The sequence below is a fragment of the Giraffa tippelskirchi genome, chromosome 5, assembly GCF_054371585.1.
Source record: "Giraffa tippelskirchi isolate mGirTip1 chromosome 5, T2T-mGirTip1v1.2.pri, whole genome shotgun sequence".
Taxonomy (NCBI): domain Eukaryota; kingdom Metazoa; phylum Chordata; class Mammalia; order Artiodactyla; family Giraffidae; genus Giraffa; species Giraffa tippelskirchi.
The window spans coordinates 14,792,711-14,805,239 of record NC_137279.1 but is presented as its reverse complement, the minus strand read 5'-3'; the positions used below and the strand labels follow the sequence as shown (position 1 = coordinate 14,805,239).

General features: G+C 40.2%; 1 protein-coding gene across 1 annotated transcript in view; it reads left to right on the top strand.

Moving 5' to 3' along the window:
* C5H1orf21 (chromosome 5 C1orf21 homolog) overlaps positions 1 to 12,529 on the top strand; it is a 240,096-nt gene that overhangs the window by 209,465 nt on the left and 18,102 nt on the right. The window contains exon 5 of the mRNA XM_081485763.1: positions 7,039 to 7,099. Coding sequence (XP_081341889.1) covers positions 7,039 to 7,099 — 61 coding nt within the window. The remainder of the gene's footprint in view (positions 1 to 7,038; positions 7,100 to 12,529) is intronic.

Below are 12,529 nucleotides of genomic sequence, written 5' to 3'. Positions count from 1 at the left end.
TTCTTTACCAACTGAGCTATCAGGGAAGCCCAGTTAGATTTCCAGGATATATAAATTAACTATGTGAATCAATAAGTAAAAGATAGAACTTACAGAAAAATAGGCTAAAGACATAAACAACCACTTGACTGAAGAGGAAAATGAATAGCTGATGTGTCCGGAAAAACTACCATGTCACACCACAAGATTGGCAAAAATATAGTAGTTTGTTGATAGAAAAAGTTTACCAGGATGTGGGACAACCAGCATGCTTAACTCCTGGTGGTAGGAATATAAACTGGTACAATTACTTTGGAAAACACTTGTATTATCTAGTAAAATTGTACCTGGGCATACCTGGCTGCCTAGCAACTCCACTCTCAGATGTATACCCTAGAGAAACTCTTATGGAGGTGTGCCAGTAGGCATATTTTGAAATATCCACAGCAGCACTGTTTATATGAACTCTTAAAGTTCTTGAAAGGATGGGACTTCCCTGTGTCCCAGTGGTTAAGACTGCATTTCTACTGCAGCAGACACAGGTTTGAGCCCTGGTGGAGGAATTAAGATCCCACATGCCATGCAGCACAGCCAAAAAAAAAAAAAACCTCAGCGATAAAACCCAAATGTCCATCAAACATATAATGAATAACAAAAATGTAATATAGTCTTATGATGGAAATACTACATATCAGTGAAAATAAATGACCTGTAGCTACATAGATCAAGATGGAGGGATCTCATGAAATGTCAGACTGTGCCAATAAAGTAAGTAGTAGTACCTGCGTATATACAGTTTCATGCATATAAAAATTCAAAAACAGGCAGAACTAAGAAATATATGTATATACATATATTAAACATATGTATATACACATATTGCTCAGTCAGTAAAGAATGAGTGGCTCAGTTGGTAAAGAATCATCTGCCTGCAATGTGGGAGACCTGGGTTCAATCCCTGGGCTGAGAATATCCCCTAGAGGAGGGCATGGCAACCCACTCCAGTATTCTTGCCTGGAGAATCCCCAATGGACAGAGGAGCCTGGCTGGCAACAGTCCATGGGGTTGCAAAGAGTCGGACACAGTGAGTGATTAAGCACATAAGATAAAACAATAAAAACAAGCAAGGAAATGAAAAGATATTAAATTCAGGATAGTGCTTCTTTCTCCTGGATAGAAGACAATGGAACCAGAGGGTCTATCTCTTAATCCAAGTTGTGGTTACATGCATGTTCCTTTAGTTATTATTATTTAAAAATGTACAAATAGCATTATGTTTCCTTTTCCACGTGTTAAGTGTTTCACAATTAAAATGTTAGAGAATAATCAGTAGTTTTCTATATTATTCTGAAGCTGAGTCTGTCATTGGTGATAAAATGCACTTTGTGTGACTTTGAAGCTGCCTGTCCTTTCTTCAAAAACGCTGTTATCCCAAAGGCTGCAAATCTTTTTTGTGCTGTTCTGCCTAACTACGAACAAATTCCCTAAGGGTGCTGATCACACGAGTGAATCTGATACAGTCACTCCCATCCCCAATAAATTTAATGAGGACATATATGTAAATAAACACCGTAAGTGGAAAGAGTTGTGTTCTCTGATTCTTCCTGGGAAGGTGAGACAAAAATAACATCATCACTTAACCTGGGTGACTGTCTGTAGAACTGCTGCAGCGATGGCCACTGTGAGATGGTGGTTAGGACTCTTCAGGGGGCAGTCCATCAGCTCAGGGATTTAATTTCTTACTTCCAATGAAAACCGGACATTTTAAAATTCATTTATCATTTACAATGTCAGCCAATTTTTTTTCCCCAATAGTGGGAGAGCCAATTTTTTCACCCTCAGGTAAGTGTTATGCTATAATCACAACCTCCCTAATCAACTTCACTAGTAACCACTTTTATCTACACTAATTTTATCTGCCTCTGGGGACAACAGATATCTGAAGACACTATCCAATCATCTTTTCATCAAGCTGTTATATGTCTGCTATTTTTAAATGCTTCTCTTATCTCTGAGTTCTAAAGAAAAGACTCTATTAAGGAGAACTAAGGAGAGTTTCTTTTTTCCTTTAGAGCAAATACTTATTTACTTAATTATGACATACTGAAATAGCATGCTTTGCAGTCTGGCATGTGCTAAAGCTTCCAGAGAAGTTGATTAAATTGGCTCATGTGTTTACACTAAAATTATGAAGAGAATCCCATTTTTCACAGAGCATAATGCCCGTGTGTGTGTGTGTCTTTGTGTGTGTATGTGTGTGTATTTTAAACTGAGTCAGATCATTGGGTTTCCAGAATTCAACTAAGAAATCTTTCTGGCGGTCTGAGAGAAGGGTTTACTTTTCCTACATGCTGACACATAGGATTCAGAAAATTATTATTTATTATGCAGTTGTATGGGCTTCCCTGGTGGCTCAGAGAGTAAAGAATCCGCCTGCAATGTGGGAGACCTAGGTTCGATCCCTGGGTTGGGAAGATCCCCTGGAGGAAGGTATAGCAACGCACTCCAGTGTTCTTGCCTAGAGAATCCTTATGGACAGAGGAGCCTGGTGGGCTACAGTCCATGGGGTCACAAAGAGTTGGACACGACTGAGTGATGAAACACAGCACATACAGTTGTATAAAATGAGTTTGTTTCCCCCTTGAGTGGAGGGACAATCCCATACCTGCTAGCGGCAGATTTATTAAGAATGAAGGCGAATAGTGCTCACGCCTTCATTTGATGCACCACATAGAGTGCATTCTTACTGCCTTTGTAATCTCAGTCCAGTGAACTAATGTCTTGGAGCTTTAGTTTTCTCCAAGAAAAAGAGAGGTGAAAAATCCTATCTTATAGGCCTGGGGCTTAAGTGAAATAATGTATGCCTGGTGCTTATCAACGATGTCTGAAACTTGGTAAGAGCGACTTAGCAATTAGAAACAACTAAAAAAATGCCCTTTGACAGGAAATTGGGTAAATGAACCGCACTATATTCACACAGTGGAGTATTATCAGTTAAAACGAATGCACTGCAGCAATACACAAGGCTGGATGCCCCCTACCCGCATAGCTAGTTCTAGCAACTAAAACAAAGAGGAAGTCCTAAAACATTACACGGAGCATGATACACACTATAAAGTTAACAACAACCAAAATAGGGACTTCTCTGGGGGTCCAGTGGTGAAGAACCTGCCTTCCAATGCAAGGGGCACAGTTGTGATCCCAAGTCAGGGAACTAAGATCCTGCATGCCGCAACTACTGAGCGCACGTGCTCTAGATCCTGTGCATCACAGCCCACATGCTGCAACTGAGACCTGACACAGCCAAATAGATAAATAAATTTTTTAAAAAATCTGAAATAAATCATCCGCTTTTTAAGCACATAGAGAGATGGAATAAAGGAAAGCGGGGACGTGATGGTTGAGGTGGAAAAACACACGCATGGGTGGGAAGCAACCTCTAGGTTGTTGTTAAAATCCTAGCTTTGTTTTGTTTTGGTTTCATGGGTTCTTATTGTACTATTTTAAAAAAAATAACCAACTGAAGAAATGCAAGCCATGAACTACTAGCCACGGTGTGTCCTGCTGTGAGGGTTAGGATTGCCCCACTTCCCTGAGGTTTCGTGCTCAGATTGTATAGACAGTCTGAGGTCCTGCACCTCTGATCTCAAGCACGTGATAAGGACCGCTGAGCCTGTGTGTCCTCCTTCGCAGGGATGGCAGACACATTTGCAGAGTTGCTTTTACTAGAGAATCCTTCTCTTGTCCATGCAGTGTGCGTATGTCTGAGTACTAACCAAACATCCCCGTTTGCATGCTTTGATGTTTCCAATAATGGAGTTAATGGAAGTTAGTAACAATCACAGAACGTTAGTGCCAAAAGGACCTCAGAGACCTGTTCGCTGTTTTAAAATGAGGAATCAGGCCTACACCTCACCCATGCTAACAAATGGTGCTGTCTCTGTGAGCATCACGAATCACATGAATTTAAATAGAGACCACTTGATTAACTAATTAAATATTCATTACCCTCCTGTTGTATCCAAGGCGATAAATGCTAAAAATTCTAACCCAAAAATTTCCACAGGGAACACAGAACCCTAAAAGTGCCATCTTATGAAGCATCTTGGAGTTTCTTGGGGACACTAATGGCGCTAATGATAAAGAACCCTCCTACCAATGCAGGAGACACTTTAAGAGATGCGGGTTCCATCCCTGGGTTGGGAAGATCCCTTGGAGGAGGAAATGGCAACCCACTCCAGTATTCTTGCCTGGAGAATCCAATGGACAGAGGAGCCTGGTGGGCTACAGTCCGTAGGGTCACAAACAGTCAGACATGACTGAAGTGACTCAGCAGGCAGGCAGGCTTTTATATTAAGATACATAAATGTATTGGTTGTTCAGTCATGTCTGACTCTGTATGACCCCATGGGTTGTAGCCCACCAGGCTCCTGTGTCCATGAGATCTTCCAGGCAAGAATACTGGAGTGAATAGCCATTCCCTTCTCCAGGGGATCTTCCCAACCCAGGGATCAAACCTGGGTCTAAGATTTATATATAAATATCTTCAGGCCTTTCCTGTCTGGGACCCAGAGCTGTTCAACAAACTCACCTGCTGAAAGCTTGGCTAAGAACAGGAAGGATGCCCCCAAAAGTGTCTGAGCAGCCATGGTGGGTACCAGAATATTCATGTTTCCCACTAACAAGAATCCCCCCAGGCTCTCCTTTGGAGGCTGTTTGTGCTAACTTTAGATACAACTCGAACAAGTTTGCCTGCACTGCCTCTAAGCATGGAGTCAAAGCAGAAGCTGAGAAAAAAATGGAAAGAGGACTGATAGCTTCTCTGACAAGGAGAGATGAAAGGAAGAGCTCAAAAGCAGTCAGAGAACAAAAGGCTGGAGTTTAAGGTCATTTTGCTTAAAGAGAGCCGGCTCTAGCCATCTTAGAGGCTCCAGGGCTATCCCAGTATTACAGAAAAGCGTTGATTTAAGGTGAGGAGAGTGGCTGCTGGTCGTCAAGTGAAAGCTAAGTAATGTTTGAGATAGATAGCTATTAAAGAGTATACAGTTTAGAAGACTTGCATCCAGAGTGGCTCAAATGAACAATGTTTTGGCACTTAAAGAAGGAAAACTGTAAGAAATCTGGGAAAACTCAACTTTGCAAAATGGCTTTTCTGTCCAGCCAGAGAAAGAGAGGAGACTGTTTAATCTCTCTCATCATCCAAGATTCTGCCCTGCCTGTGTAAAATGCAGTGAGAGAGGACCTGTCTCTGAAACAGGACGTCTACCTTATTTGAATGATGATATTTGTTGTTGTTCAGTAGCATCCAACTCTCTGCAACTCCATGTACTGCAGCACGCCATACTTCCCTGTCTTTCACCATCTCCCGGAGCTTGCTCAAACTCATGTGCATTGAATCGGTGATGCCATCCAACCATCTTGTCCTCTGTCATCCCCTTCTCCTCCTGCCTTCAATTTTTCCGAGCATTAGAGTCTTTTCTAATGAGTCAGCTCTGTGCATCAGGTGACCAAAGTATTGGAGCTTCAGCTTCAGCATTAGTTCTTCCAATGAATATTCAGGACTGAATTCCTTTAGGATTGACTGGTTGGATCTCCTTGCAGTTCCGAGGAGCTCTCAAGAATCTTCTCTAACACCACAGCATCAAAAGCATCAATTCTTCGGCACTCAGCCTTCTTTATGGTCCAACTCTCACATCCATACGTGACTACTGGAAAGAGTGGCAAAAATTACATTATATACATGAAAGTGCCTTAGAACTGTGAAAGCTGATGCTGGTATCAGATATTTTCATTCTTTTATATCAGAGCTGATATTATTTGAAATCTAGATCTTACACACAGGGGAAGCCTCCTTTAAGCCTTATTATCTGTCATGGGAGGCCTGAAGGGTTTCCAGTCACTCGTGCCCCTCTCCGTGGCCCCTGCAGGGGATGTCAGGTAAGGTTGCCCGCCACGCCTAGACAGGAGCGGAAGAGGCTCTTCCAGAGCCACTCCTCCCCCTGCCCCCAGCCGCTAAACCAGTAGGCATTAATGTCAAGTGAAAGAAATTCTGGACCATGTGTCTCTTACCCCAGCATCCTGAACCACTTTGAAACACCCACAACTCTTTGCCAGGTAGAAACTACTGTCATTAAGACCACATTGCCCCCAAGTCCTTCCCCTCCCATCCGTGATCTTCTCTGCTCTCCTTACATTTCTTAGTTTTGTCCCCACCAACCACGCCCATCTTGCTGAGGATGCTGTTAAATAGCAAAGAACAGGGAATCAGGGCGAGGGCTGCTCAGAGATGCCTCCTCACTTACTCCACATTACACTGGAATTTCAGTTCCAAAGAGGCGCATTTGCTGTCACCAGTATCAAAGATGTTTAGGGGCAAGGTCAAGTTCTTGGCTCGTCTGCAGCCAGCGCACAGCCATACAGTCAGCTGAATACCGTGCTCATGCCTTTGTAAAATACACATTTTAATATCATAATTAGGATATGTTTTTTAACAAATCTGTTTAAAAAAATATTTATTTATTTTATTTTTGGCTGCACCGGGTCTTAGTTGTGGCACGTGGGCTTTTTATTGCGGAGCACAGATTTAGTGGCCCCATGGCGTGTGGGATCTTAGTTCCCCGACCAGGGATCGAACCTGCATCCCCTTCATTGGAAGGCAGATTCTTAACAACTGGACTGCCAACAAAATCCCAGGATATATTTTCTTCTTATAGTTACACACAGGGTTGAAATATGCCATGTGCTGCTTACCTGTGCTTTTTGTTTTAATTACAGATGTGTATCAGAAGAAAAAAAATGGGCACACACCTCCCAGTAACACCAACATAAATAATACGTACATTGAAAGCAAATTGTGTTCCTTAAGTTGTAGAAACTGATAGGCTATTATGAAATAGGATTACTCTCATGATATTTAGCCTTGGTATGACTTGAGAGCACTTCAGTGGAAAAGTCTGCAAGAAATAAATGACTACCCCAAAGTTTAGGTGCTCAGAAGTTTTCACCTGAGAGAACTGGGAAACACTGAAAATATGCACTTAATTACTCTTTGTTTTTCAGCATGCACATCTCTGAAAGCCAGCAAGAATTCTTCAGAATGCTGGATGAAAAAATTGAAAAGGTAAGAAGTAAAGTAACTGCATATTTCAGGGGGAATGTTGCCTCATGAGTTAGAGTAACAATATTCTGGTGTCTGTGGTACAAAGCTGTTCTTGAAAGGGAGTGGTTAGAATTAACAGCAGTCACCCCACACACACAACTCAGAAGGTGGCTGTGAGAAGGTTTAATGTATGACTGAACTTCCCAGGATCCTGGGCTACCACTGATCTTTCACTAAAGCGTGGAAACTCAGAGTGAGACTGGTGAGAGCCTTTGCCTAAAAGTGTTGCTGTCGTTGTGTATTGTCCACACCAGATCCCCTGCCCCGCTCTCAGGTTGCAGGCAAGGAGGTCCTTAGTACCTGCTTACCACATGCCCAGTGCTTCTCTGACTTCCTTACAAACATCACAAACATGTTGCAGTCAATATCTGCTTAAGGGAGCTGGCCGTGAGACAGGTAATATGTGCGTTTTACAGACAAAGAAACTGAGGCTTAGAATGCCTGAGTATAACTTAGCCAGGTTTGCAAAGCTAATAGCGATAGAGTTAGAATTCCAGCCCATGTCTGTCTGACTCCAAAGCAGAACCTCCAAGTCACTTCTCCATACAGGTGTGGATTTTATAATGACGGGAAGATTTTCAAAGTTGATCCATGTGGAAATTTAACCCATATTTATGCTCTCAGTGTGCCATATGCAGATCAACTGAATGAAGAGTAGAATATGGTAATCATTAAAGTTTTGCATGCTCATAGAATTTCAATTTATCACTGTAGGTAGGGAGTGAATTTTAAATGCTAAAGTCATATATCTGAGAACTGTAACTTGAAAGCTTTATTCTAAAGAAGAGTTAAATTCTAAATTCAGAACATATCCCAACTATGGTTAAGGCATCACAGACCAAGTTTAGCTTTGAAATGTTTTCCATTTTAATTTTTATTGCTTTTTTATGGTTTGTGGTCCTTGAGTATTTCTTCGTGAATTCCTAGGTTATGTATATATCAGTCAGTGGAAGATAATGAAGAAGGTCTTAAATTCATCTGTATTTCAGCAGCAGACTACACTCTGAGGTAGACCCCTGCCCCAAAAGAATCATTATAAAATTTTCTAATGCACCTTTAAAAGACCAGCATATATTACCAATGTAAAAAATAGAAATGGGTAATGAATTAAAATAATAATTTAATCTATAGTGTTCGTTGGCTGTGCTCACATACTCATTTGAGTATATATTTTTCCTTTTTCCTTTCAGTGAAATTTTAGCTTATGCATGGCTCTTTAGATTGAAAACGTCATCTAGGAATAATTAGCAATTTTCACATATTGATTCAAAAGCTGACTGACTTGCCGATAACATTTTGTTTTCAGTAAAGAGAAACCTAAAAAGAAATATTCTGTTCCCACTCTAATGGTGAAGATTTTTTTTTCTCTGCACTAACATTTTGGCAATAAAAATATATGCTTATTAGTTAGAGGTAATATGCAAAAATTGAAACCTGAATTGTGAGTTATCTTTTTAAGCAACATTTACAAACCCTGACAAGGTGTTTAAAATGATTTAATCTCTTTCCAGTGTGTTTCCATAATTGAAATTCTACTTCTTGTTACTCAAAACTGAAATTCATTGTTCTCATCTGGAATTCAATTTCCTGTCTTACTTTGCCTCTAAGGTGTAGACAATCATGTGTTTAGTGCAACAAAAGCGAAGTTTATAACTTGATCATTTGTTTGATGGAACTTTCCTTGGACAAAGGAGCATTTGTAGATTCAACATAAACAGTGTTCCCACTATATATTGAACACATTCATATTCAAAAAGGAGCAGTTATATAATCTGTGATAACTGCTCAGTTACAGGTTTCTAAGGGAATTTTCTATCAACTCTGAGCCAAACTTTCCTGTTTCTCCTCCCTTACCTAAAGTTCGTCCTTCTGAATTTTGTGAATATGCTATCCTTTGTATCATCTAAACATTAAGCCTCCCTTAAATTAAAATATTTCATCATAATGATATGTTTGGCTTAATATAATCTTCACAATAGTTTATATAGCCAAAATTGGAAGTTGCATTCTTGTGAACTATTTTCCTGACTTTTTACCATTGCTGAATATTTCTTTGCTCCAACTAACATGTGGACAACCATAAATGCAATTCAAAACTATTCTTTAGGTTTTATGTTGTTGTTGTTCAGTCGCTAAGTTGTATTCAATTCTTTGTGACCCCATGAACTTCCTCTTCCCTGTCCTTCACTATCTCCCGGCATTTGCTCAGACTCATGTCCATTGAGTCGGTGATGCCGTCCACCCATCTCATCCTCTGTCACTCCCTTCTCCTTTTGCCTTGAATCTTTCCCAGCATCAGGCTCTTTTCTAATAAATCAGCTCCTCTCATCAGATGGCCAAAGTATTGGAGCTTCAGCTGTAACCACAGTCCTTCTAATAAATATTCAGGGTTGATTTCCTTTAGAATTGACTGGTTTGATCTCCTTGCAGTCCAAGGGACTCTAAAGAGTCTTCTCCAGCACCACAGTTCAAAAGTATCAGTTCTTCCATGCTCAGTCTTGTTTATGGTACAACTCTCATATCCATACATGACTACTGGAAAAACCATAGCTTTGACTAGATGGACCTTTGTCAGCAAAGTAATGTCTCTGCTTTTTAATACATTATCTAGGTTTGTCATGGCTTTTCTTCCAAGGAAGCAAGCGTCTTTTAATTTCAAGTCTGCAGTCACCATCCAAGGTGATTTTGGAGCCCAAGAAAATAAAACTTGTCATTGCTTCCACTTTTTCCAAATTTATTTGCCCAGAAGTGATGGGACCAAATGCCATGATCTTAGTTTTTTGAATGTTGATTTTCCAGCCGGCTTTTTCACTCACCTCTTTCACCCTCATCAAGATGCTCTTCAGTTCCTCTTCACTTTCTGCCATTAGAGTGGTGTCATCTGAGGCATATCTGAGGTTATTGATATTTCCCCCAGCAATCTTGATTCCAGCTTGTGATTCATCCAGCCCAGCATTTCACATGATGTACTCTGCATATAAGTTAAATAAGTAGGGTGACAATATACTGCCTTGAGGTACTCCTTTCCCAGTTTTGAACCAATCAGTTGTTCCATGTCCAGTTCTAACTGTTGCTTCTTGACGCACATACAGGTTTCTCAGGAGACAGGTAAGGTGGTCTAGTATTCCCATCACTTTAAGAATTTTCCACCGTTTGTTGTTATCTACATAGTCAAAGACTTTAGAGTAGTCAATGAAGCAGAAGTAAATGTTTTTCTGGAATTCCTTTGCTTTCTCTGTGATCCAATAAATGTTGGCAATTTGATCTTTGGTTCTTCTGCCTTTTCTAAATCCAGCTTGTACATCTGGGAGTTCTCGGTTCACATACTATTGAAGCCTAGCTTGAAGGATTTTGAACATACCCTTACTAGCATGGGAAATGAGTGCAATTGTCCAGTAGTTTGAACATTCTTTGGCATTGCCCTTCTTTGAGATTGGAATGAAAACTGACCTTTTCCAGTCCTGTGGTCCCTGCTGAGTTTTCCAAATTTGCTGACATATTGAGTGCAGTACTTTAACTGCATCATCTTTTAGGATTTTAAATAGTTCAGCTGGAATTCCATCATCTCCATTAGCACTACCTTTGTTTGTTTTATAGGATTGACTTAAGAAATTAAACTCAGAGCTTCATGATGAAAATTGGAGTCATTCTGAAAGGGCTTGATTTTTGAGATTTAATTTTTCTCTGGATTCCTTTTTTTTCCTTAAATTGTTAAGAAGCAAAGCTGAGTGAATCTGTAGTGATTTAAACCTGCCCTTCCTTGATTCATCCTTTGTATTTATTGAATGTCTCCAGGGCATGATACCTTTCAGCTCTCCTCTCCATACCAAAAGAAATCTCTGCTCTGTCTCCTCAAGGTATATGCAAAAGTACCATTGATATAAGGAAACAAAGATGACTGGATTATTTAATATTTTTTGTGAAATTTAGTATGGACGACTCTACTTCCCGAGTGGCATAGTGGTAAAGAATCCACCTGCCAATGCAGGAGACACAAGAGACACAGATCAGGCAGATCCCTGAAGGAGGAAATGGCAACCCACTCCAGTATTCTTGCCTGGAAAATCCCATGGACAAGGAGCCTGGCGGGCTACATGGGGTCACAAAGAGTTGGACACAACTGGGCGTGTGCATACACACACACGCTACTTCAGAAATAATCATGATGCCGAGCTGCAGTTTACTTTTGCACCACAACTAGGCGAGCAGTGTTGTAAGAGGTTATCGGTGGCAAAGAAAAGCAAGTAGCAAAAATAAATTAATTATTTAGCATTTATGAGTACCAGGCATTATGCGATGACTCAGGATAGAAAATCAGGAAATGGGGGATACAAAATAAGTAGGAAACAGTCCCTTGCCTTGAGGCGCTCAGTTCTAAAAGCAAACTTCTTTGAAAAACTAATTATTTTAACCATGGAGGAGTCCTTCATCCAGCACCCCTACCTCCATTATCACCGTCAGTCAGGTGTTCCTTTATTGAATGCAGATGTTTCAGGAGTCAAGTGCTGAAACTTGAGGTCTATGAACCAGGCAGTTGGGACATCTTTGGCCACTTGACACCATTTCACTGTGCTGGCTTGAGGAAAGCCAAGACACTGAGCTGCATCTGAAGATGACCATGGGAGAGATTTTTATCAGGAGAACGATGAGAGTTCAAAAGAGCATTATAACCTCTGATCTACATTTCCTTTTCCTTTTGGAAAGGAAAAATCCTGTGAAACAATGAGAGCACCTCATTTATCTTTACCTCATTATTTTTTTACTCAAGTACCTACCTGACAATCTGTAGTTGTGCCTGACAATTCGCAGGCTCCTGAATCTTACGTAAAGTGATGACATTTGCCTAGTTTTGCATCTTAAAGAAAATGACAGTTCACTGCAGAGGAAGATAATGATTTTAAACTTGTCTTTCAGTATAGTCAGAGGAGAAAGAAGAGATCTAGATTATTAAAACGTGGCCCTGTTGGAGGAGTTTTTGAATATGATACCAAAGACAGATCACATCAGATTTTAATATACGCTTTCTACAATACATTTAAATTTACTTGTAAGAAGAAGAAAAAGTAAATACATTTTTAAAGTATCTGCCTTAAGAGTATCTTTTCCAGGCAAACACAGGGATTTATATTTTGCTTTAGGAAGATTTAAGAACAGCCAATGACTGGGAAATCTTTTGCCTTCTCAAAGAGAACCCTGAATATTAAATAAAGAATGTCTCGGCACAGAGCTATTTGCATCTCGTTAGTTTTCCTCATGCAAGTCATGTTAAGCTTTGCATCATGGGCATCATTTTGGAATTTTGTTAAAGTTATAAAAACACTCCCTATAAAAAGGCACATGCTATCATATACAAAACATTGTGAAGTAAAACTTTAAAGTTTATATCTCTCC